We start from the raw sequence: 24,758 nt of genomic DNA, 5'->3' as shown, positions 1-24,758 counted from the left end.
TGTCCAGCAATTCCCTTAGTATATAGCCCTCCTGTTCAAACCCAGCTTGACACGTTACCTTTGGTTAATTGTGCAAAGAAATTGACACATTAGTAACAGTTTGAGAGACAAAATGCATTTTGTGAAAGAAATAAAAAGTTAAAACATTTAGACTACGGCTTTGTTCCATGCATAAATACATTTCCATAAATACATTGTGAAGTGCTGACTTTAGGTATCCACAGACAGACAGTGAAAAGCAGGTTTAGGTCCCTGACACGCTACTGAAACCAATGATGTATATAAACCCTGGATTGCTGATGCTATGTATTGGCCAATGAGAGGCTTTGAAGCCACCGGTCAGCCATATTGGCACTCCCCAGTAGGAGCAGTGGTCCACTGGAATGAATGGAATTCTACAGTATTTTAATTAAATGTTTATAGGCCGAAATTTGTATGTATTTAAGTATTTTTTGTTGTTGTATTGGGGACAGTAACGTTAGAACTTTCAAAAAATTATACCTTTAAGGAAAATGTTTTTATATCTTTAAAAAACAAATTTTAGCTCACATAATATTATTTAAAAGTATTCATTAAATGTTCTGTAATAGAATAAACGTGGCAAAAACAAATGTATACAATAATAAATGCATTTCTATAGCTTCCAAAATATTTATTTACAATGTGCGGGAGTGCCAAGATGGATGCACGGTGGCTTCTAAACAAGGCCCCTGTCAATCATCGAGTGTATATATAAATCATTGACTGGAACCCAGTATCTCTACACTGGTCATTCCCACTCTATACACACTGGCTAAATCATGTCTTGCTGCTCTTTTGATTGTCTACCTACTCTTTTAGGAATGGTAAACGTTCAATGTGACATACATTACATAGGCAGTAACAGCTATACTGTCATGTTTTTTTTAAATTCAGTAATGCTATAATGTTTTTACAAGTAGATGTAATATGAATCTCACTCACCAACTTGGCTAATTGTCCTCCTGGACTGCAAGGTATAGTTTTCTTTAACAACATTGTCTATCTGGATCACTATCCCAGTCTAGAAATGTTCCCTTTTCATTAGCAAAACATATCTCCTGCTGACGGACTGTCTGTACAGTAGATATACTGATTGGCTACTTCTGGATCGGCTGGCTGGTCTTTCTCTGCATTGCACAGACCCTTGATAGTGCCGGGCAGAATTTCTTTATATTGTCCATGTGCTCTTATACATTATAGCTTTATTTCTTTAGTCACCTCAGACAAACATTTACCTTTAAACAACAACAAATCTCATTGAAATGCCTTGAAATGACTTGAATTGACCAGACAATAAAACTGACATAATGATCATAAGAATTACATAACTGAGTTATGAATGTTTGTAACCTCCAATCATAAACATTTAACAACAGATGTAACATTGTTATAGGCATGAAATCGAGAGCTTGGGACTATAAGGTTCTATCTGCAAAAAGATGATTCTTAGATAATGTAATGTCTGCTTCCAACTCACACTCTCAAACACATAGATCCCCTGAACACAGCTCACTTTCCAGCCCACTTTCCAACTCACACTCTCAAACACATAGATCCCCTGAACACAGCTCACTTTCCAGCCCACTTTCCAGCTCACACTCTCAAACACATAGATCCCCTGAACGCAGCTCACTCTCCAGATCGCAATCACCTGAATTCTGATCACCTGTTCACACACCTGTATGTCATTATCACACACTATTTAGTTCAGTTCTTTGCACCCCATCATTGTGAGGTATTGTTTGTTTTGTGACACACTTCTATTGGGAGCGCTGGTTTTCCCATAATGTAATCCTCCCGTGTATGATAGTTTTGGCCTGCCTCACTAAGGATGCCTTTTGTCTATTCCCTGCCTGTACTTTAGCCTATCAGATTTCCTGTTATCTACTTTTGCCTGATCTCCCGGACGACGTTACTAGCCTTTTCCCTGCCTGTACTGTTACCTTTTGGACCCCCTGTGTATGACCTTCTGCCTGTCCCTGGACCCAGCTACCTGCCTCCTCCTGTGGTCCTTTGCAATAAACACCTGCTGCACCCTGCGCTTGAAACCAGCTCTCTGTCGTGTTCATTACAGATAATTGGCTTGAAAGTTCCGAATCCTCATTGGTTTGAATGGTGTCCGCTATTTTTATCTTGCATTCTTTTGAACTTAACAACTTGAATTGGGGTATATAGGTAGAGAACATTGAACAGAACAAGGCTATGTCACTAACTCCATTTTGGGAAAAAATGCAGATAGAACCATATAGTCCCAAGCTCTCAAAATGGCACTGTAAACACGTGAGCAACGCTTCGTCGTTTTTTTCTTTCATATGCATCTTAAAACTTTTATATCAGCTGGCGAAAGTGTTATGTCGTTCTTCAAAACATTATTGTATCTTTATGCCTCTGTGTTAAAGACAGTTATACAAACACATAATAAAAAAAGATAATTATATTATGCATTAAAAGGACACTACTTTCAGTGCATTCAGAAGAGATACTGTACAACCTAAGACATACAGTCTCATTCCTGGTTAAGTCCCCTTTTTACAGAGACATGTTTCTTTTACACGGCAATGGCTGGCTCATGAGGAGTTGTAATAAGAACCAGTTAGGCATGATGATCCAGGAAGCCAGTTAAATCTTGTCTGATCGTACATAACAGGCTTCTCCAGAATGAAGAAGCTCAGATTGATGAGGTGGAAATGGTTCACACTTACACACAATTGCACTCCAAATAAATATATCTATAATTTATATGCATATTACATTTACAAATAGATCTGGTAATTTGATGTGCTACATCTCTATATTATTATTTTTATTTGTACAATAAAATCATCTTTTGAACAAATTTTATCTTTTGAAATTATGATTTGAATTTGTGCAAACATACAACAATGGGTTGTTATCTTTTTTGTTTGGTTTTTGACTTGTTTCGTCTAAACTGGTAAACAATACAAAATAAGTCTACCGTTTGATGGTCAGTGAGTCTGCTGTCTCTAGGAGTAGTCCTGGTCCTGCCTGTAGCCATACGGCCCTCCCTCTGCCTCTTCCTGGACAAACTCCTCCTTCTTATCCCAGCTGTTAGCCCAGCCCCCGTTCTGCGTAGTAGCACCGTACGTTTTGGCCGGACCGCCGCCCAGGGCACCGTAACTCTGGGTGATGTCGCCCGTCTCCTCTGCCAACTCATCCTCATCGATGAAGCCACACTTCTCATCGCTGGTCAGCTCTGGGTCGGCCCACGGCTGCTTCTCTCCAGAGGCAAAGATGCCATAGAAGATGACTCCCCCGTAGTGAACCAGAGCAGCGATGAGGAACACCCACTGCCACTCTTCTCGAGTCTTCATGTGGACAGATGGAATATAAAGTGTCTTATACAAAGTCACAGAGAATTGTAGTTCTATCCGATAATGAATCTACGTTTAACCATAATGTTTTATGGACTTTCCAAGGGTAACAGAATGTCTTACCTTGTTTTTTGTCATGGCACCTACGATCAATGGGCATACCATGCCAGACAGGGTGCCCACACCGTTGGATATGCCCATAAGGATACTGGCATAGCGTGGAGCAATGTCTAAGTGATTGACGTTGAATCCTGATGGAAAGAACGTTCAGAATGAAATACAAGGTTTTCAGTGTGAAGTTACTCTCTATAAGACAGATCTCTAAGACAACAATTGATTAGCACTTGATTAAATAAAAACAAGTTGTTATAGTTATTGTGGTTTAACTGATTTCACTATAACTTAGACCTCGTTTCAATCAGATCGAATCAGACCACGTTCGCCGACATCCGCATAGCGACTTTTGTTGGATGTGTAACTGCGGTATGAACTAACAAATAGGTGAGTGGCTGCTCTTGTGTCACAAACCACTCCCTTCCTTAGTATCCCCACTGCGTTAGAAGTTCAAAACGCCAATAGAACGTGTAGGCTAATGCATGTTTTAATGTTAATTTGGATGGGGGGATTCATAGCCTATCAGACAATAAAACATCACGCATTCGAGCGTTTGAACTTGTAACGCGGCTGCATGAACTTCTAATTATAAAGTTGGATTATGAAGTCGGTTGGTTTCGTATTTGCATCCAATGGCAGTGTCCGCGATAAACTGACGCAAGGAGCCGCTTATGGATTTGACAGCTCTAACGCAGTTCCACCTCAGACACCGTCAAAACAACCGCTATGTGGGTGTCGCTAGCGCAGATCTGATAGGATCTAGCCCTTACAGTCTCTAGAGCTTTTGCTCATTCTTGGTAGGTAATAAAAACCACCAATAGTGATTACCTTTTTTTCTTTAATGAAGAACACGTCTCCCTTAACGGAGTACTAGTACGTGGATGTATCAAAACTACTGAAATAACCCAAACATAATATAAATGTAATGGAAATGAAATTGCGATGAAAAACAAAGCCCCATGCAGCCATCTTGTTGCAAAGGGAGTAGCTAGCCAGCGAATCTCCTCCCCCACACTGAGTGTCCTCTGTAGCTGCACACAGCCAGCCTGTATGGCAGCTCCTCTGGGACTTGTGCTGAATTATTAAATACTCCAGGAGAAAGCCCAAGAAAAATGAGTAGTAGAAAACCAAGGTCTGCCTTGCGGCCACAAGCTTCAGCTGGAATAGATGTTTGAGAAATGTGAGAAATCGACCCTGTTCCCTTTGTCGCTGGATATTGCTGATTACAAGTCCTTTTTAGACCACATCGGTGGCTGTTGAACGATAAATAGGCAAGTTGGAGTTTTCATCATTAATCTTGTTCTGGAGGCAGCTCTGCAGTCGTCACTAGCTGGCAAGGCCACAACATCATAAAATCTGATTTTAAATAACCCTAACCACACTGCTAACCCTAATGCCTAACCTTAAATTAAGACCAAAAAGCTATGTTGTGTTTTCTTGAATTTTTACAATATAGCCAATTTCGATCTTTCATCTAGAGGAAATCACTCAGTTCTGCCTCCATGGCAAGATTCATGCTATAAATAGTGGCCATTCTAGACAGAATCTACGGTGTAGTTGGTAGATTTGTTCTCTGTCTACAAAGAGTAAGGGAGGAGTATCCTACAGGCAGCTGTGATCTATACTAGCAGACTCTCTGATGCCATGTGTTTAACAGGCACTGACCTGATATGGCAAATCCACTGAAGCCCACAGCAAGGACCAGGAAGGAAATAGCCACCCCTTTGGTGTGGGAAAATCCCACCACCAGCAGCAGCGTAGCCTCCATGCCAAACCCTGCAGAGACAGACAGTCACACACACAGATGTTACAGTAACCCAGGGGCTATGGGCCATCACAGTCGCAATTTAATTACAGTCCCAAAAAGTCATTGTATCACGATCATACAGATAGTGTAAAAGCATTACTATTCTATCAAACACATTTAATATAATTGTACATACTGTGCTGAAGGGGCTCTCTCACCTCCACAGTTCATGATCTTCCTGACTGTAGTGGTAGACAGGATGTTCCTGCTGCGTAGGTAGTCAGCCAACTGCCCTCCAATGGGCACAATGATTGTCATCACCAAGTGGGGCAGGGCAGACACCATGCCAACCTGAGGACAGGAACAGTTGCAATCAACATCCACATAGAGGTATTTAAAGGTATTAACGTCAGTTAGAGCCTAGCACAACATTTTCACACATCCCTCACCTAGGCCTCGAGTACCATACCCCAGCAACCCTGTTTGGCTAAGCTGGTGCCCTATCCTGGGAATGCTCCACTGGTCTCACCTTGCTTATCTCAAACCCAAACACCTCTTCAAAGTAGGCCGGCTGACTGATAAGCAGTAGGTAGAAGGTCCAGCTTCTGCAGAAGTTGGCCACGATGATTGCATAGACAGGCATGGAGGTGAAGAACTTTTTCCAGGGGGTCTTAAATTTCTATGATGGAGCAAAAGGGAGGAAAATACATGAGTTACCGGTGAAAGGATAGCAGCGGTGAGAAAGCGAGAAACACATAAATGCAGCCTATAGAGAGTGCCTGTCTGCACATTCTGCAAGATTTATTGTATATTTGAAACAATTTAAAAGTAGGCTATATGCTACAGCCCACACTTCTATGCAAAAGACGAATTGTTGTTCAATATTTAGTTTATCATTATATCATTGGGTTTCTATGTCCTGCCTTCCTATAGGCTCTGAGTTGAAATAGGCTATGATGTTACACTCCTATCACACAGCAATACTGTAGCTACCCATACTGTCAAATATTTTACATAAGCTACCGGTCTATCTACTGTGTTGGCAGAATCTTTTAATCTTTTGCAGTAATTTATGCTGTAGCTGGCAAAAGAACTGTCAGTTTCTGAAAGTTTCCCGTGTGGCTCAGTTGGTAGAGCATGGCGCTTGCAACGCCAGGGTTGTGGGTTCATTCCCCACGGGGGGACCAGGATGAATATGTATGAACTTTCCAATTTGTAAGTCGCTCTGGATAAGAGCGTCTGCTAAATGACTTAAATGTAAATGAAAGAGAAAACAATGGCAAATTGTTGTTGACCTGTCAGCAGAAAGTTTGAATTCAACAATGTTTTGCATCGACTTTTCCCCAATCCTATTTACGATGGTCTGCCTACAAATTCTGAAACATTGTCTACTCGGAAAACCCCCCATCTATTGCAGTACATCAACCTGGCCTCAGAGCCATATGGAATATACTTTACGTATTTCTGAGCACCTCCGAGACGTACTGTATCTAATGGTCTAGTTGCTTTGGACATAAGCGAAAGTAGGGAGGTTGGTCGGGGAGGATTGGTGGGCCAAAACAGTTCGGAACAGTTTGTGCATATATTTTGATGACATTTTGTGACTTTTTTCTTCATTGTGGACTGGCAAGGGTTTTTTCGGCTGTTTGGGCACACAAAACATTTTCTCCAGGCAAGCCAAAGTTGAAAGCCGAAGCGCCTGTCATTCATCGAGAGACGACTCGTCCTCATGCAAAAAAATACTGCACCAAACATCCTAGTCATATGCAAAACTGCACGACTATGAAAATAAATGACAATTTCTTGAGTTATCTTAGATTAATTCGGACTATTTTAAGGAAGCGTATACTGGCTATGGCATCTCCAAATGGCCAAACAGTACTACTGATGCTTTTTCTCGTTTTTCAAACGAAGGACTTTTAAAGTAGTATGTGAGCACACTCAATCGGTTCACTTGGCCAAGCTTGGCTAGGCACCAGCCAAATTGAAGCATGCTGACGGCTTAATCCACGATAGACTAGCAATCCAAAAATTGCATGTTCAAATCGCATCAGGGACAACTCTTGTATTTTAGCTAACCCTTCTCCTAACCCTCCTAACCCAATTCACCTAACCAGCTACATCAATTCACGTAAACTTTGTCGTTTTAGTTCTCCTAACTTTTTGTCATTAGTTCCCCTAACCGCCAACATAAATTCTCTCCATAATTTTCCTTTGTTATTATGGTGCAACAAGCAACCTGGTCTCAGATCAAGACGTACAATACTATACGTCATTCAAGATGTCTGATAGGTTACGTCATCCAATTCGTATGCTATTGTACGACTGGGTAAGATGTATGATACTATACATCCTCTAATTCATAGAATATTGTACGACCGCTATTCTATTCATAATGCACCTAACCTCCTGAGACCCAGCAATTCATCAGTTCTTGGTCCGTATCTCTAAGTCCATACAAGCCACTGTATTAAGACCTGTTGTCCCTTTGAGAGGACATTATGGGCTTTTCAATGATGTCACATGTGGGGGTGTGACCTTGACAACTTTATCTTCCTGGTTCTTAAAAAAAATGGATGTCGTTCAAAATGTACACATTTTATGGTAATTTGAAAAGAAGTGTGTGTAATTATAAATTATCATTTTTGTGAGTTTGATATTCAAATTGTTTCTAGTAAGTGGATTTCTCAGGAATAGTGAGTTGTCAGGACTTGTAATATTTTTTTCACATTAAATAAGAGCTAAACAAGAGCTTATAAAAAATGTGCTCTATAGTGGACACCCACATGCCGCAACTATGTTTTTCATCTACTTTACCCATTGACTGTAATATCAATTTTGTAATATTTACATCCTAATGATCGGTACAGAGGACAATTTTGCACATACAACAAAATATAAATAACCATATTTTTAGACCCCAAACTATTTTTTCCGGGTCACAGGAGGCTAACGTAACGTAACATACCATACTAAATAGAGTGTCAGCGTGTCAGAGATTGCCCTGAGACTATGTTGTGTATTACAGTCGCCAACATAGGCCTACTTCAATGTAAAAGATCAACTGTTTACCTGTTCAATTTTACCATATATTATAAACCGTGCTGCCTATGCGATTGCAAAACTTGAAATATGCAGTTGAAGTCGGAAGTTTACATACACTTAGGTTGGAGTCATTAAAACTTGTTTTTCAACCACTCCACAAATTTCTTGTTAACAAACTATAGTTTTGGCAAGTCGGTTAGGACATCTACTTTGTGCATGACACAAGTAATTTTTCCAACAATTGTTTACAGACAGATTATTTCACTTATAATTCACTGTATCACAATTCCAGTGGGTCAGAAGTTTACATGCACTAAATTGACTGTGCATTTAAACAGCTTGGAAAATTCCAGAAAATTGTGTCATGGCTTTAGATGCTTCTGATAGGCTAATTGACATAATTTGAGTCAATTGGAGGTGTACCTGTGAATGTATTTGAAGGCCTACCTTCAAACTCAGTGCCTCTTTGCTTGACATTATGGGAAAATCAAAAGAAATCAGCCAAGACCTCAGAAATAAAATTGTAGACCTCCACAAGTCTGGCTCATCCTTCGGAGCAATTTCCAAACACCTGAAGGTACCACGTTCATTTGTACAAACAATAGTACGCAGGTATAAACACCATGGGACCACGCAGCCGTCATACCGCTCAGGGAGGAGACACATTCTGTCTCCTAGAGATGAATGTACTTTGGTGCGAAAAGTGCAAATCAATCTCAGAACAACAGCAAAGGACCTTGTGAAGATGCTGGAGGAAACAGCAACTTGAAAGGCCGCTCAGGAAGGAAGAAGCCACTGCTCCAAAACCGCCATAAAAAGCCAGACTACGGTTTGCAACTGCACATGGGGACAAAGATCATACTTTTTGGAGAAATGTCCTCTGGTCTGATGAAACAAAAATAGAACTGTTTGGCCATAATGACCATCGTTATATTTGGAGGAAAAAGGGGGATGCTTGCAAGGCAAAGAACACCATCCCAACCATGAAGCACGGGGGTGGCAGCATCATGTTGTGGGGGTGCTTTGCTGCAGGAGGGACTGGTGCACTTCACAAAATAGATGGCATCATTACAAAGGAAAATGATGTGGATATATTGAAGCAACATCTCAAGACATCAGTCAGGAAGTTAAAGCTTGGTCGCAAATGGGTCTTCCAAATGGACAATGACCCCAAGCATACTTCCAAAGTTGTGGCAAAATGGCTTAAGGACAACAAAGTCAAGGTATTGGAGTGGCCATCACAAAGCCCTGACCTCAATCCCATAGAAAATTTGTGGGCAGAACTAAAAAAAGTGTGTGCAGGCAAGGAGGCCTACATACCTGACTCAGTTACACCAGCTCTGTCAGGAGGAATGGGACAAAATCCACCCAATATATTGTGGGAAGCTTGTGGAATGCTACCTGAAACGTTGAACCCAATTTAAAGGCAATGCTACCAAATACTAAGTGAGTGTATGTAAACTTCTGACCCACTGGGAATGTGATGAAAGAAATAAAAGCTGAAATAAATAATTCTCTCTACTATTATTCTGACATTTCATATTCTTAAAATAAAGTGGTGATCCTAACTGACCTAAGACATGGAATTTTTACTAGGATTAAATGTCAGGAATTGTGAAAAACTGAGTTTAAATGTATTTGACTAAGGTGTATGTAAACTTCCGACTTCAGCTGTATATAGCCTATATATTTACTAGACTACAAGGTCCACTTAAATGAGAGATGCGCATTGTAATTTGTTGTATGGCTACTTCAAGAATATGAACCTGTCATGGCAAGAAAAGGTGAGGAATTTATTCTGCAATGGTTATGAAAATAAAATAAATAGGAAAAGATTCCTGTGTCTATATGTTAGATAAAAAAAATTAAACACATAGATTTTCAGAGATGTGAGATGTGCATCCGCATGGTCTAAAGTTTACGGATAGGTTAGCACATTGTCTCAAGTTATATTTTTTATAAATGTGAACTTTTTTGGCGCATGCACACTTTGTGGTATATTTTGGACATACTCACAGTTTATGCATGAGACCTCAGGGGAGCAGAGATCAAAACAAGCCTGAGTAGGAAGTGGGGCATAGCATCATCTCCCAATTTAATATCATAGGAATCGATTTAAGGAGAAGCGGACTTTGAAGACTTTGAGAACTCTGGCCTAATATCACTCAGAAAATGTAATGGCCTACTGAAAAACTTTGTCAAACTTTCACACAGATTTGGATTATTTCACTGAAACAGAGAAGCAGGGCATGAGGTTAGTTGAGTGAAAGTTGTTTGAAACCTTTCAAACAACTTTTATTCAACCAACCTCAAGCCCTGTCCCTCACCTCAGCAGGGCCCATGAGCTTGGCACTCTCCCCGATGCTCTCCTCTATGTAGACTCGTTCCTCCTGGGTGATGGTAGGGTGCACAGCAGGACTTTCATACGACACAAGGATCCAGAACGCATACCAGAAGATCCCAAAGCACCCTGCACAATGATATTGGGATTGTTACACAGGATAAATAAAATATGGGTGGTGGATTATGTATATCTTCTAGTCATTAGGGAACCAAGCAGCAAAGCTACAGAAACCCTATTGTAAATGTGTTTTAATTGTGTCATTGTTGTATGTGAACATGTGAAAAGCTTAGATTGGCCTATACAATAACATTACATTCTTAACAGGCAGCCTGATCTTTTAGAAATTATTGGAGAACAGACACACCAAAACATTGGGAAGAAATCAATGGTCTGGAGGTCTAAAAGCATCAGCAACCAGCTTTACAATGTCCTGAAGAAGATGTACTATACTCATTTTTCAAATAGGTTGTTGGTTAGAATGTGATGATGATTTTAAAAAATGTAAAAAAAACTAATTTGGAAGCTATATAAAAAGATAGAAAGAAAGTGGAAAACTCTATATATGCTCCCAACAATTTAGTGGGTAAACCTAACCAACATTTCGGCCCTTCTTCAGGATGGGTGTGCATCAGCTCATGCTTTTTACATTCGGAAGCTATAACATCGCCATGGAACTCTATCTTACCATAGAGATAGAACACAGAGGACCAGCCTGAGTACTGCACCAGGATTCCTGCTAGAGGCATGGCTATGACAGCACCAGCATAGGAACCTGTAAGAGGAAATGGTAGAGAGGAGGAAGAGAAGAAAAAGGAAATCTAAATAGACAAAGGAAGTACAACTACTGTACCTCTTGCTTCACTACCATAGTGTGACAGATAAGATACTATTGAAAATAATATTTACCACAGAAGGAGGTGGTGGCCAGGCGACTCCTCTCCAGAGGGGGAGCCCACTTACTCCAGATCCCATGGCAGGCTGGGTAGGTCACTCCCTGGGTAGGTCACACACACCACAGAACCATGAGCAACTAAGAGTAGGTAACTGGTTCAAAGTAAATCATACTGCTGCTATTATTCTTAAGATATAATGAATAAAATGGCCAGAAAATTCTGATCATCCTGCTCCTTGTGGCAATAGCAATGGATTCTAGCAACACTGCTTAACATTTAGTATTTAGCATTTTATTAGGATCCCCATTAGCTACTGCTAAAGCAGCAGCTACTCTTCCTGGAGTCCACACAAAACATAAAACATGACAAAATACATGTACACAAGTACATCACAAGACAGAACTACATACATTGTAAATAAGTCTACACGCTTTCATACATTTATGCCTTCATAATCATGTGATTCATAGACTACTGAATGCAGGTGAAACACACAACAATGGAAATACAATAACAAGGAAGTGCGTTGCAAATAGGCTGACACTTTTCACTAATTTCCCCTGATGTGAATATAGCAACCGTGTTCCTCTGAATTCCCCTGACGTGAATAAAGCTACCTTGTTTCTATAGTTACCGCCATTAATAATTGATATCCTGGGGTAAAGCTAAGTATAGACTTTTTACAGTTACCACACACAATGGGTTAAAAAATATTCTTATTTTTTTTTAAATATACAGTACCAGTCAAAAGTTTGGACACACCTACTCATTCAAAGGTTTTTCTTTATTTTTCCTATTTTCTACATTGTAGAATAGTAGTGAAGACATCAAAACTATGAAATAACACATATCTGATCATGTAGTAACAAAAAAGTGTTAAACAAATCAAAATAGATTTTATATTTGAGATTCTTCAATGTAGCCACCCTTTGCTTTGATGACAGCTTGGCACACTCTTGGCATTCTCTCAACCAGTTCCCACATATGCTGAGCACTTGTGGGCTGCTTTTCCTTCACTCTGTGGTAGCCATGCTGGTGAAGTGTGCCTTGAATTCTAAATAAATCACAGTGTCACCAGCAAAGCACCCCCACAACATCACACCTCCTCCTCAATGCTTCATGGTGGGAACTAAACATGCAGAGATCATCCGTTCACCTACTCTGCGTCTCACAAAGCACAGAAGTTGGAACCAAAAATCGTACATTTGGACTCATCAGACCAAAGGACAGATTTCCACCGGTCTAATGTCCATTGCTCGTGTTTCTTGGCCCAAGCAAGTCTGTTACTTGAACTCTGTGAAGCATTTATTTGGGCTGCAATTTCTGAGGCTGGTAACTCTAATGAATGTATCCTCTGCAGCAGAGGTAACTCTGAGTCTTCCTTTCCTGTGGAGGTCCTTGTGAGAGCCAGTTTCATCATAGCGCTTGATGGTTTTTGCGAATGCACTCAAGGAAACTTTCAAAGTTCTTGAAATTTTCCCCATTGACTGACCTTCATGTCTTATAGTGATGATAGACTGTCGTTTCTCTTTGCTTATTTGAGCTGTTCTTGCCATAATATGGACTTGGTCTTTTACCAAATAGGGCTATCTTCTGTATAACACCCCTACCTTGTCACAACACAACTGATTGGCTTAAACACATTAAGAAGGAAAGAAATTCCACAAATTCACTTTTAACAAGGCACACCTGTTAATTGAAATGCATTCCAGGTGACTACCTCATGAAGCTGGTTGAGAGAATGCCAAGAGTGTGAAAAGCTCTCATCAAGGAAAAGGGTGGCTACTTTGAAGAATCTAAAATCTAAAATATATTTTGATTTGTTGAACACTTTTTTGGTTACTACATGATTCCATATGTGTTATTTCCTAGTTTTGATGTTTTCACTATTATTCTACAATGTACAAAATTGTACAAATAAAGAAAAACCCTTGAAAGAGTAGGTGTGTCTTTTGACTAGTACTGTATGTTTTATTTGTCACATATACCTGATAGGTACAGTTTTACAGGGCCATCCAGTAGTACGGCACCCCTGGAGCAAATTAGGGTTAAGTGCCTGACTCAAGGGCACATTGACACCTTGTCGGCTCGGGTATTTGAACCAGCGACCAATCGGTTACTGGCCCAATGCTCTAACTGATAGGCTACCTTTCCTGGGGTAACATGTAATCTCTTATCCTTGTAAAGCCTTTTGTTAGTTGCCACCCGCTATGGGTTTCATTAGGTAAAATTAAACATTAATGATCATGAAATAACCACCCACTGGGCACAGACGTCAATTCAACATTGATTCAACCAATGTGTGCCCAGTGGGCAGGCCTTGAATCTTGAGCCTTGTTACAGTCTATCGCCCTTAACGGGTTAGCTGAGATATAGTGTAACGTGTTACAGTACCACCTGTTATTGGATTCATTAGGTAAAATGCAACATTCTTTTGTCATCTTAACCTTGTCTTCTAGTCTTTCTTCACGTCCTTCAAATACCTCCCCCATTTTGGCCCAAATGATTAATACATATAAAAAAATTAAAATTAAAACACGAGGTTGCACACAACCATTTTAAAGACTAAATGTAGGGAACTGTGTTATTCAAATAGATGGTTTCAAACAGATTGTCACAGAATAATGGGAGAAATTGTAAACATAAGACATACTGATAATAGATGTGCCTGCACTGAGCTGACAATCACAAGAGATGATACTACTAGATATGAGCTGCCATGGTTGTAAATCAAATATGATCACAAACAAAAACCAACATACTCTCTTCATTGCCTTTTTGATTAACGTTAATAAGAGACGCAGTGCTCTGAGCTAACTGATGAGCCTCTCATAACACTGACAGTGCTGCTGCCATTAAATGTTCATTAGCTGCTAATTGGAACAGAGTGTGCTATTTGAAAATGCAATCTGCATGGACATGCTAGGAGGAGATTTATCCTAGCTATCCACTGGACTGATCTGAGATCACTATATATGAATCACTTTTAGGTCCTCCTGTAAGCTCATGGAATGTGTACCACTCCCAACTTAATTAATATTGCTCTATTTACTGAATATACCCAAAACACTGAAGCCTTTCCTTACAGAGACAAAAACAAGACATAACCAGATTAGCCTTTGTCACCTGATGGCTCATTCAAATCAAGGACCCACTGGGCACAGACGTCAATTCAACGTCTATTCTACGTTGGTTCAACGTCATTTCATTGAAATGATGTGGAAACAACATTGATTGAACCAGTGTGTGCCCAAATGGGAGCTACTGGTCCAGTCTCACCTCAGCCATCAATGCCAAACACATAGATGTGCTGTTGTTATTGAATTACACCCTTCATTATCACAAGACATTCATTTGAACCTTATTTCTATCACTCACAGCCAACACAGCCTATAGACAATTATTTTAAGAGAATTATTGCATTGAAAGTAGTTAGTAATGAGTCAGACTTGTGAGAATAAATACACATTTCCATTCTCTGCAAGATAATGGACAATAAAGTATTAATCTAAAATTCCATCTATGGTGTTCAAAATGATTCTCAATGGTTGTCTCTGGTGCCAGGATGGTGTATCGGTGTAAAGTACTTAAGTAAAAATACTTTAAAGTACTACATAAGTAGTTTTTTGGGGTATCTGTACTTTACTTTACTATTTATATTTTTGACAACTTTTACTTTTAATTCTCTACATTCATAAAGAAGATTATGTACTTTTTACTCCAAACATTTTGCCTGACACCCAAAAGTACTAGTTGCAGTTTGAATGCTTAGCAGTAGAGGAAAAAGGTTCAATTCACACACTTATCAAGAGAACGTCCCTGGTCATCCCTACTGTCTCACATCTGGTGGACTCACTAAACATACTTTTACTCAAGTAGCATTTTACTGGGTGACTTTCACTTTTTACTTGAGTCGTTTAATATTAAGGTATCTTTACTTTTACTCAAGTATGACATTTGAGTACTTTTTCCACATCTGATCGGTTTAGCTGGATATGTTTTATTATGACACTGTGAATGTAGCCTGCCCTTCAGTATCAACATGGCATCATGTTTTACTGTACAAGGCAGCCACTGCCAACATCTCATGTTTCAATATGCCTAATGGACAGTGGATTCATGAGCTGCTGATATATCAGCACATTGTCTTTGGGAATATGATTCTGGCTAGACCAGCATTTTCCTAACTGTGGTGTTACTACCAGAGAGCAGAGCAGATATGTTTCAGCAGGTTTATTGGTTTATTCGGATCCCTATTAGCTTTTGCCAAAGCAGCAGCTATTCTTCCTGGGGCCCACACAAAAACATAAAACATGTCAAGTAACAACCCACTGGGCACACACTGGTTGAATCAACTTTGTTTCCACGTCATTTCAATGAAATTACATTGAACCAACAAGGAATCGATGTTAAATTGCCATCTGTGCCCAGTGGGAAAACATTGATACACTGATAGACAAGAACAGTCACACAAATTAAAAAATAAATATATATAAACAATACAACTAAAGAATAATGTGTGTGTAGATTGTGTGTGTTAGAGTGTATAGATTGTGTGTGTTAGAGTGTATAGATTGTGTGTGTTAGAGTGTATAGATTGTGTGTGTTAGAGTGTATAGATTGTGTGTGTTAGAGTGTGATAGAGAGTGTGTGTGTGTGTGTGTGTGTGTGTGTGTGTGTGTGTGTGTGTGTGTGTGTGTGTGTGTGTGTGTGTGTGTGTTTGTGTGTGTGTGTGTGTGTGTGTGTGTGTGTGTGTGTGTGTGTGTGTGTGTGTGTGTGTGTGTGTGTGTGTGTGTCATTTCACCATCCCTATTGTGCCATGAGAAGTTGTTTTATAATGTTTTTGAAGGTAATTTTGCTGTTTGCTTGAGTAATTGGAGATGGAAGGGAGTTCCATGTGATCAGGGCTCTGTATAATACTGTGCTTTGCCGTCAATTCGTTTGGACTTGGGGACTGTGAAGAGACCCCTGGTGGCATGTCCTGTGGGGTATGTATGGGTGTCTGAGCTGTATGTTATTTGATTATGCAGACAATCTGGAATTTTCATCTGTTGATCATCAGTTAATCTCTCATCAACTGTCAACCAGGAAAGACTGGCATGTGCAGTCAAGGGCAAGGTGTGCTGCTCTGTTTTGAGCCAGCTGCAGCTTAATAGGTCTTTCTTTGCTGCACTTGACCATATTACCGGACAGTAATCAAGATGGGACAAGACCAGAGCCTGTACAATTACAGTTCATTTTTGTGTAAAAAACGCAGAACATATTTTTTAGAACAGACAAAGGAGGGGACTCTCCCACAACAAATACCCAGCTGCAGATCAATACAACAGTCTCACATTTCCCCAGGGTGCATTCTGGCTGTTGTACTGTCTCTATTCCATTGCCACTGACAAACTGTAGCCTAATCATAATCGAAATGCCACAAAGGAAAACTGTCTGTTTTCGAAAACAGTGCTATTGACAGGATAAGCATACTCAATCTTAATTACAATTTGCATATAAAAATAGCTCTCCAGAAATGAGACTTTTGAATGAAAGAACTCCTTACCTCCACCAGCCCTTGCAATACTCTCACAAAGATGACCAGTCCATAATGCGTCCGTGCCGCCGAGGGGATTAACATATTGAGCGTCGAGGTAAGGAAAATGGCAAGACCGAAAACCCTAAAAGAAACAGAAATATACACATTTGCATATATCGTATGTCGTAGGCCTATACATCATTTTGATAAACAATGTGTCCAGTAGGCCTAGTGATTTATTTAAGCTGTATTTATGTCTTGGCCAATTTATTCTTCAAAGCATAAAACAGAAATAGTTTAGGCCTAGGCCTCTCATTGACTTCATGTTTAATTTATTAATCTCTGATTTTTTTTATGGCCATCCGGGCAAAATTCAGCAGGGACCCATCGAACATATCACATTCCACACTCATTTACTGGCTTACTATCGAAATGGAGTTAGTCCTATTCAAATAGGCTATTCAATGTAATTTCTCTATCCCATTTTCTAATGGTTATAAGGCCTATATTCGGCCTGCTGTTCTTCTTCTAATCAAATGGCCAATCTTACGTCCAAAATAAATATATAGATAATTTTCTTGCATAATTTAAATATTTAAGACTTTTTTCATGTCAAGCATTGGCTAGTGCACCGTTAACTTCTCAATTTACGTCAGATAGCAATAATTCAATTGGAGAAATAAATTAAAGCGTGATGACAGGGAGTGCCGACAGCAAACGACATTGGTTTGAGCGCAGCTGAGCCAGTGGAGGCAATCCCTAATGAATAACACGAAACGTGCTATTTTCTTTTTTTTTGTCACGTCTTGTAAACACCCGGAGACCCCGCCCCTCCCACCCGCACGCGGCAACTCTAATCCGATTGAGGCAACTCTCTGGCACGAGACAGGTTGATTCGATTACAATCTCAATGTCAATCAAGAAAGCATATAGACAATAAACATGTTATACATTAAACTACATTATACAAATGTAATACATCGTGTATATTTAAATAGCCCGCTCAACAAATAATAATATTGTATATACTAAACAAAACATATTATGATGCCAAATTGATTGTTTTTCTTCATGTATATTCAGGGTATAAATTGCGATCACCAATTATGGACACTACTATTATGAACAGTGGACCAAAGACCCACTAAAATATATAGTAATTGAACATAGATGTCCTATTATAATATCCTATATTTAAATGCTGCTCATGCCTCATTTAAGCTAGGCCTAAACCTTATTTATAAGCCATGTTTAGTGTGCACCGTGCATATGAGCGTGAGTAAGCCTTTGGCGACGAGGACCGGGCTGGTCGCCATGCCCCCAGAATGCAGCAAATTAGACACGGCTCCCCCCGGAGACCTCATTAACAGGTGGCAGAAAGCCCTGTGGACCGGAGCGACACCGTCAAATCTCAATAGCCCTGCCAGCGTCAGCGGCTGAGTCGCTCCCTCCCAAATTAATTATCCATTAATGGCCTTCTCCATTGCAGTCACACTGGTTACTAGGCCTACTGTCTGTTAAACCTTGGGTCGCAATACTAGCCTGCAAATCCTCCCTCTCATTTACAATAAAGGTCGAATTGTCATAAAGATTTGCAACGTCCAATTAAACCCTTGTGGGATGCCATTGTGTCTGCAACATTTTCAGATCATTAAAATTTAGATTTTGTTTGAAAATTCGTTCATCACATAATTTATTTTGACGGAAAAAGGTGTGATAATAATACGTTGAAAACCGATAATATATCCAGGCTTCAGTAATCTACATCTACGTCATCATCACAGTTGCTCGGATCTTACATATTGGGTACATCTCTTGATGACTAAAATAAATCGGACCTATTTTCATTTTTTTCTTGAGGGTCGTTCATTTCATAGTGATGCATTTTAGTAACCAATTGAATAATAACGAATATATCGCATTTGAGACTGTGAGAAGGAATACGAACTTTTGTAAAAATAATGAATGAATGTAGGCCTACCTGTTAGCTGCCAGTCTCGAGCATATGTACCCTCCCGGGATCTGCGTCACTATGTAGCCCCAGAAAAACGAACCATGGATCATACCGACTGTCTCTGGGTCCCAGTTGAACTTTGCTTTCTTTCCAGTGAAATAAAAACAAAGACAATAAAATAAACAATACACAATCGATGGAACATCGTAATAAATCCCCTTCACATATATAATTCCATTATAATTCAATACAATAATTCACAAAACGTATAAAGCCGTATAATAACCTTAATAACCAAAGCCTAAGGTCTCATATCATAACAGGAAATAGGGATATAGTGAGTAGCAGAAATGTGAGCTATAATCATTACTATCATATACGGTACACGATGTGTAGGACACACATGCTAAATGCTGTGTTATTGTGGAATACAATGGTTTATGGTTGTGGCATACCTATTATGGCTGCACTGAAAAAGCATGGAACAAAATTAATCTAGCTATGAAACAAATACATGAAGGGAAATGTTCTGTATCTGCCTTTTCTTATTTTTTATTTTCAATATAAGGTCAAGTCAAGTGTGAGAAGATTAGGAGACCTCCAACATCTGGACTATTTTTAGGGACGACAAATGATGGAGCAGGAGGGCGGTGAAATGATGTTGACGTCAGTAAAGTGTGCACCACACACACCTCTGTGATGATGATCTTCCCATCTTTGTGAATCGTGCTGTTGTTGACCATTCCCACGATGGCCACGCCCAGATTGCATCGGATGCCGAAGGAGATACAGAAGCCTAGACCGCTCATGATGGCGATGATGTATCGGCGGGGCAGCCCAAAACACGTGCAGTCGCACAGGGGTGCTTTCTTCTCCTGGGCCTCAGAGGGCCTGCCATCCTCTGTTAATTCGATAACTTCACCAGTTCCCTGTCGCTTCTCCATCACCCTTCAAACAGCCAGATAAAAAAGTCATCCAATTTCGTCGGAAAATCAGCCTCAAATTAATGGATTAGCCTATGTTTGATATTTGAATGTTATGAATAATAAATGCATTTTAGTGTTGCAAAAATTCAGGCCCGTAATTAAGTTAAATGCTAGACCTATACAGTCTTCAAAATATAGCCTGCATCAAGTCCAATAAAAATCTTTAAAATGTAAAAGTTATTGAAAATAAGGAAGGAGACTAATTTATATTTTAAAACCATCTTCTTCGGATAGCGTACTGAAACATCATTTTGTTAGGTTATCTAGGTCTACATTAAATATCTATGCCTATTCAATCCGCTGTTTTATGAGGATAGTGTATTCGCCCCAACGACTGGGGGCGCTATTTGATGAATGATAACCAACATGATTCAGAACATGATAACTAACATGATCCAGAAAATGTTTTAGTTTTTTCATTAAACGAAAAGTCTACTTTAGCAAGGTAATTGAGCAACTATTAATAGAAAATAGCGCTGTATGTTAGCGGCACCAGGTTCAATCTCATCGAATGCCAAAAACAAGCATCGTAGATTGGAGCAAGAAGCGAATGAAGATGCCTCCACCGCATTGCAGCAACCGCTCACCTTCACCCTCATTTGCATTCACGGATTTGGCAGTTGCTCATCTCTCCAGGCAAACATTCACCCTGCTGTTTCAAATGCGTTATTGGCCATATGCACAATTAATTCGTTTGCCAAAATAAGCACAAATAAAGCTTAGGCTACAGTTACAGTATTAGGCCTATACCTAAAAAAATGATGTAAAATCGCCATAAGGAAAAAATTACAAGAACTCTCTATCTTATTCACAACGGTACTATAACACTGACGATAGCTAATTATGCACTCCTGTTTAGAATATACATTTGGAATATCAAAACTATTATGTGTAATTTACATGAACTACATTAAGGTGATCATTTCGTTATGCCCAACGAAAAATACGTATTTTTAACGCAACAACATGTAACTGTTATTTCATACAGCCTAAGTTTAAAATGGGATTTGGAATCCAAATAGGCCTATCGAAGGAAGCAACAATGAATCGAAAAAAAATCCAAACCAAAACGAAATAGATTCATTTAGAGCTTCAACAATACATTGATTGACATTAGGCTGCAACTACAAGCATCAGAATAGATGTGAAATGTAATTGGTCACATACACATGGTTAGCAGATGTTATTGGTCACATACACATGGTTAGCAGATGTTAAAGCGAGTGTAGCGAAATGCTTGTGCTTCTACTTCCGACAGTGCAGTAATATCTAACAAGTAATCTAACAATTCCCCAACAACTACCTAATTCACACAAATCTAAAGGGGTTAATGAGAATATGTACATGTAAGTATATGGATGGGCGATGGCCGAGCGGCAAAGGCAAGGTGCAATAGACGGTTTAAAATACATTATATACATGTGATATGAGTAATTTAAGATATGTAAACATGATTAAAGTGGCATTGTTTAAAGTGACTAGTGATCAATTTATTAAAGCGGCCAGTGATTGGGTCTCAATGTAGGCAGTAGCCTCTCTGAGTTAGTGATTGCTGTTTAGCAGTCTGATGGCCTTGAGATAGAAGCTGTTTTTCAGTCTCTCGGTCCCAGCTTTGATGCATGAAGCCCTTGCCACTTAGCAAGACAAATCAGCTAGACGTTTAGGCTACTAGCAATAAATCGATACCCATCCGGTAAATAATGAAAGAGATAACCTCCTGTAGTTGTTGGAGGGTTTCAGTAAAATATTTAAAATATTACAAGCCAATTGCAAACGAAGATAACACTCCGTGGATCTGTATCTAATCGCATACATACTAGGCTAGTTCACGGCAAATGCTTTTCACAGCTATCTGTTTAATGCATTAATGTATTGTTGACTTTTTCCACATGCATCAAGGTCCTTCCTGCGCTTTCACGAGGTTATGCATAATTTCCCCACTACGTCTATTAGAGGCGTGACCATGACTGCAAGCTGTTTGAGATAAAAGTAACACACTTCTCGGCATAGGATAGGAACGTACAGTAGTCTACTACCATTACACCACCATATTACACCACCATATTGTAGGCCTATCACTTGAAAATACAGAAATCATAACCAGCCCTATGTTTAAACATGGGTTAGCCTGCATATAAAACAGAATTTCAACACCTACTTGTACATCTGTCCCAGGGTCTTCGCCCCAAATTCCTTTATCCCCTCTTTGGCTCTCATCTTGACGGACTCCATATCCAAATTTGATGTTTTTCTAAAAAATGTCTATTGTTTAAGCTTCATGTTACAGTACAATGTGACCGAACAAACCGGTGGAGCAAGCGATGTATCTGATTATTTGATAAGTAAAACAGACAAGATCTGTAGCCTATCACGCGTCGATCGCTGTAAAAACGCCTACATATGAGAGAAATCAGATGAGCTCTGATTCCCCATTCCCCATACAAACTAATCGTTCGCCTCACGTACAAGTGCATGCAATGCCATCCCAATGAAAATCAACAGATAATTCCTAAAGCGAACGAAAGAGAAAAACGTTAGAAGCGTCTACGGTGATATCCATATAATTTAAAACAAGAAACAACCAGTAAAAGCGGGAACTAGCGGTGTGTGGAGTTGCTTCTATAAACCACAGAGCTGGGCGCGCGCGTCTTAGTGGAGAGCGCCAGCTTTTCTGACGTCGCGAGAACCTCTGGCTGTTCAGCACCAAGGTCAGCGACAGCCTCGTGCACACTATCTGCGCGTGGTGCACGCCGCATCCCCATAACTGATCACCAGAGCAATACTCAATATAGCCTACTGTCCAGAAAGCTATTGTTGTTACACTGTAATCGACTGTTTTAGGGAGTGGTTCAGGCTGGAATAAGAAAGGATGGTTAGAGGGTTTGATTGCATTTGGAAATCATAACCTTACAAAGTGTGAGGGCTATGCGTGGTGACATACAAACGTAAGTCATTTTCAGTTTTACAACCTTTCCCAATATTTGTTTTTCTATCAGGCATGACGTCTACATGGAGCCTACATAAAATACTGTCTTATCCTCCGGAGGGCGGTGCTATGGAAACCAGATGAGGGCTGGATTCCCCTCACACACACACACACACACACACACACACACACACACACACACACTACTGTAACTATAGCATCAAAGGATAGATCAACGTTTTTTTTTAGTTTTTTTTTTACATATTTCAAGAGACTTGCGGTTCCACCACAATTCATTCTGAAGTTGGGTCATTGTGAAATAATAAAATGTAAGAGCCAGACACCTTTGAGAGACACATGGAAATTCTTAAAGAAACTGGCAGCTACCTAATGTGAATACAGTATAAATGGATTGGGGAACTGACGCCATCTGGCGGGCACTTAGTATAATTCCTGTCAGGTTTTTGCATTAGGCCAGTGAGACATCCTCGAAGTACACTACATTTTACATGCAGTACTGGATGGGATGAAAACGTGATAATATATATATATATATATTTTTAAACCATGATATTTGATTTGAACTATTTCTGATATGAATAGGCTGCTATTGTCATGCCTGTATCCTCCCAGATACCTTAGACCCACTTAAATTCGCATACCGCCCCAACAGATCCACAGATGATGCAATCTCCACACTGCCCTTCCCACCTGGACAAAAGGAACATCTATGTGAGAATGCTGTTCATTGACTACAGCTCAGCATTCAACACCATAGTGCCCACAAAGCTCATCACAAAGCTCATCACTAAGCTAAGGACCCTGGGACTAAACACCTCCCTCTGCAACTGGATCCTAGACTTCCTGGCGGGCTGCCCCCAGGTGGTAAGGGTAGGCAACAACACGTCTGCCACGCTGATCCTCAACACTGGGGCCCCTCAGGAGTGTGTGCTTAGTCCCCTCCTGTACTCCCTGTTCACCCATGACTGTGTGGTCAAACACGACTCCAACACCATCATTAAGTTTGCTGATGACATAACAGTAGTAGGCCTGATCCCCGAAAATGATGAAACAGGGAGGAGGTCAGAAACCTGGCAGTGTGATGCCAGGACAACAACCTCTCCCTCAATATGAGCAAGACAAAGGAGCTGATTGTGAACTACAGGAAAAGGTGGGCCGAACAGGCCCCCAATAACATCGACAGGGCTGTAGTGAAGCGGGTCGAGAGTTTCAAGTTCCTTGGTGTCCACAACACCAACGAACAATCATGGTCCAAACACACCAACACAGTCGTGAAGAGGGCACGACAACACCTTTTCCCCCTCAGGAGACTGAAAAGATTTGGCACGGGTCCCCAGATCCTCAAAAGGTTCTACAGCTGCACCATCAAGAGCATCCTGACCAGTTGCATCACAGCCTGGTATGGTAACTGCTCCAGTCACCCAAGTCATAGACTGTTTTCTCTGCTACCGCACGGCAAATGGTACTGGAGCGCCAAGTCTAGGACCAAAAGGCTCCTTAACAGCTTCTACTGCCAAGCCATAAGACTGCTGAACAATTAATCAAATGGCCACCCGACTATTTACATTGACCCCCCCCCCCCCCTTTGTTTTTCACACTGCTGCTACACAGCGTTTATTATCTGTGCACAGTCACTTCACTCCTACCTACATGTACAAATTACCTCGACTAACCTATACCCCCACACTTTGATTCGGTACCGGTACCCGCTGTATATAGCCTATTTACTGTTATTTTATTGTCTTACTTTTTATCATTTTTACTTTAGTTTACGTGGTAAATACTTTCTTAACTCTGTCTTGATTAAGAGCTTGTAAGTAAGCATTTCACGGTAAGGTCTACACTTGTATTCGG

The 24,758-nt window shown here is 40.1% G+C and overlaps 1 protein-coding gene across 1 annotated transcript; it reads right to left on the bottom strand.

The window, feature by feature from the left end:
- Positions 1-1,997: 1,997 nt before the first annotated feature.
- LOC120024802 (vesicular glutamate transporter 2.1) lies at positions 1,998-22,189 on the bottom strand. Its single transcript, XM_038969131.1, has 12 exons — positions 22,116-22,189; positions 19,664-19,919; positions 18,999-19,117; positions 17,045-17,159; positions 11,510-11,597; positions 11,289-11,375; positions 10,587-10,729; positions 5,744-5,893; positions 5,433-5,565; positions 5,133-5,243; positions 3,477-3,604; positions 1,998-3,347 (listed from the first exon to the last, which is right to left on the bottom strand). Exons 1-12 carry the CDS (start codon positions 22,187-22,189, stop codon positions 3,006-3,008), a joined length of 1,746 nt encoding a protein of 581 aa, XP_038825059.1. The 3' UTR covers positions 1,998-3,005.
- Between the last annotated feature and the right edge of the window lie 2,569 nt (positions 22,190-24,758).

This window comes from Salvelinus namaycush, chromosome 30 (genome assembly GCF_016432855.1).
Source record: "Salvelinus namaycush isolate Seneca chromosome 30, SaNama_1.0, whole genome shotgun sequence".
Classification (NCBI taxonomy): domain Eukaryota; kingdom Metazoa; phylum Chordata; class Actinopteri; order Salmoniformes; family Salmonidae; genus Salvelinus; species Salvelinus namaycush.
Note: the sequence above shows the minus strand (reverse complement) of the source record. Positions and strands in the feature narration are given on the sequence as shown.

Bases quoted from the DNA above. Each gene is read 5' to 3' on its own strand.
- LOC120024802 (XM_038969131.1), bottom strand. From the start codon at position 22,189: ATGGAGTCCGTCAAGATGAGAGCCAAAGAGGGGATAAAGGAATTTGGG. The intron at 5,894-10,586 runs GTGAGGGACAGG...GCTCCATCATAG, and splicing joins AGCTCATGGGCCCTGCTGAG to AAATTTAAGACCCCCTGGAA. The intron at 3,348-3,476 runs GTAAGACATTCT...GTCCACATGAAG, and splicing joins GTGCCATGACAAAAAACAAG to ACTCGAGAAGAGTGGCAGTG.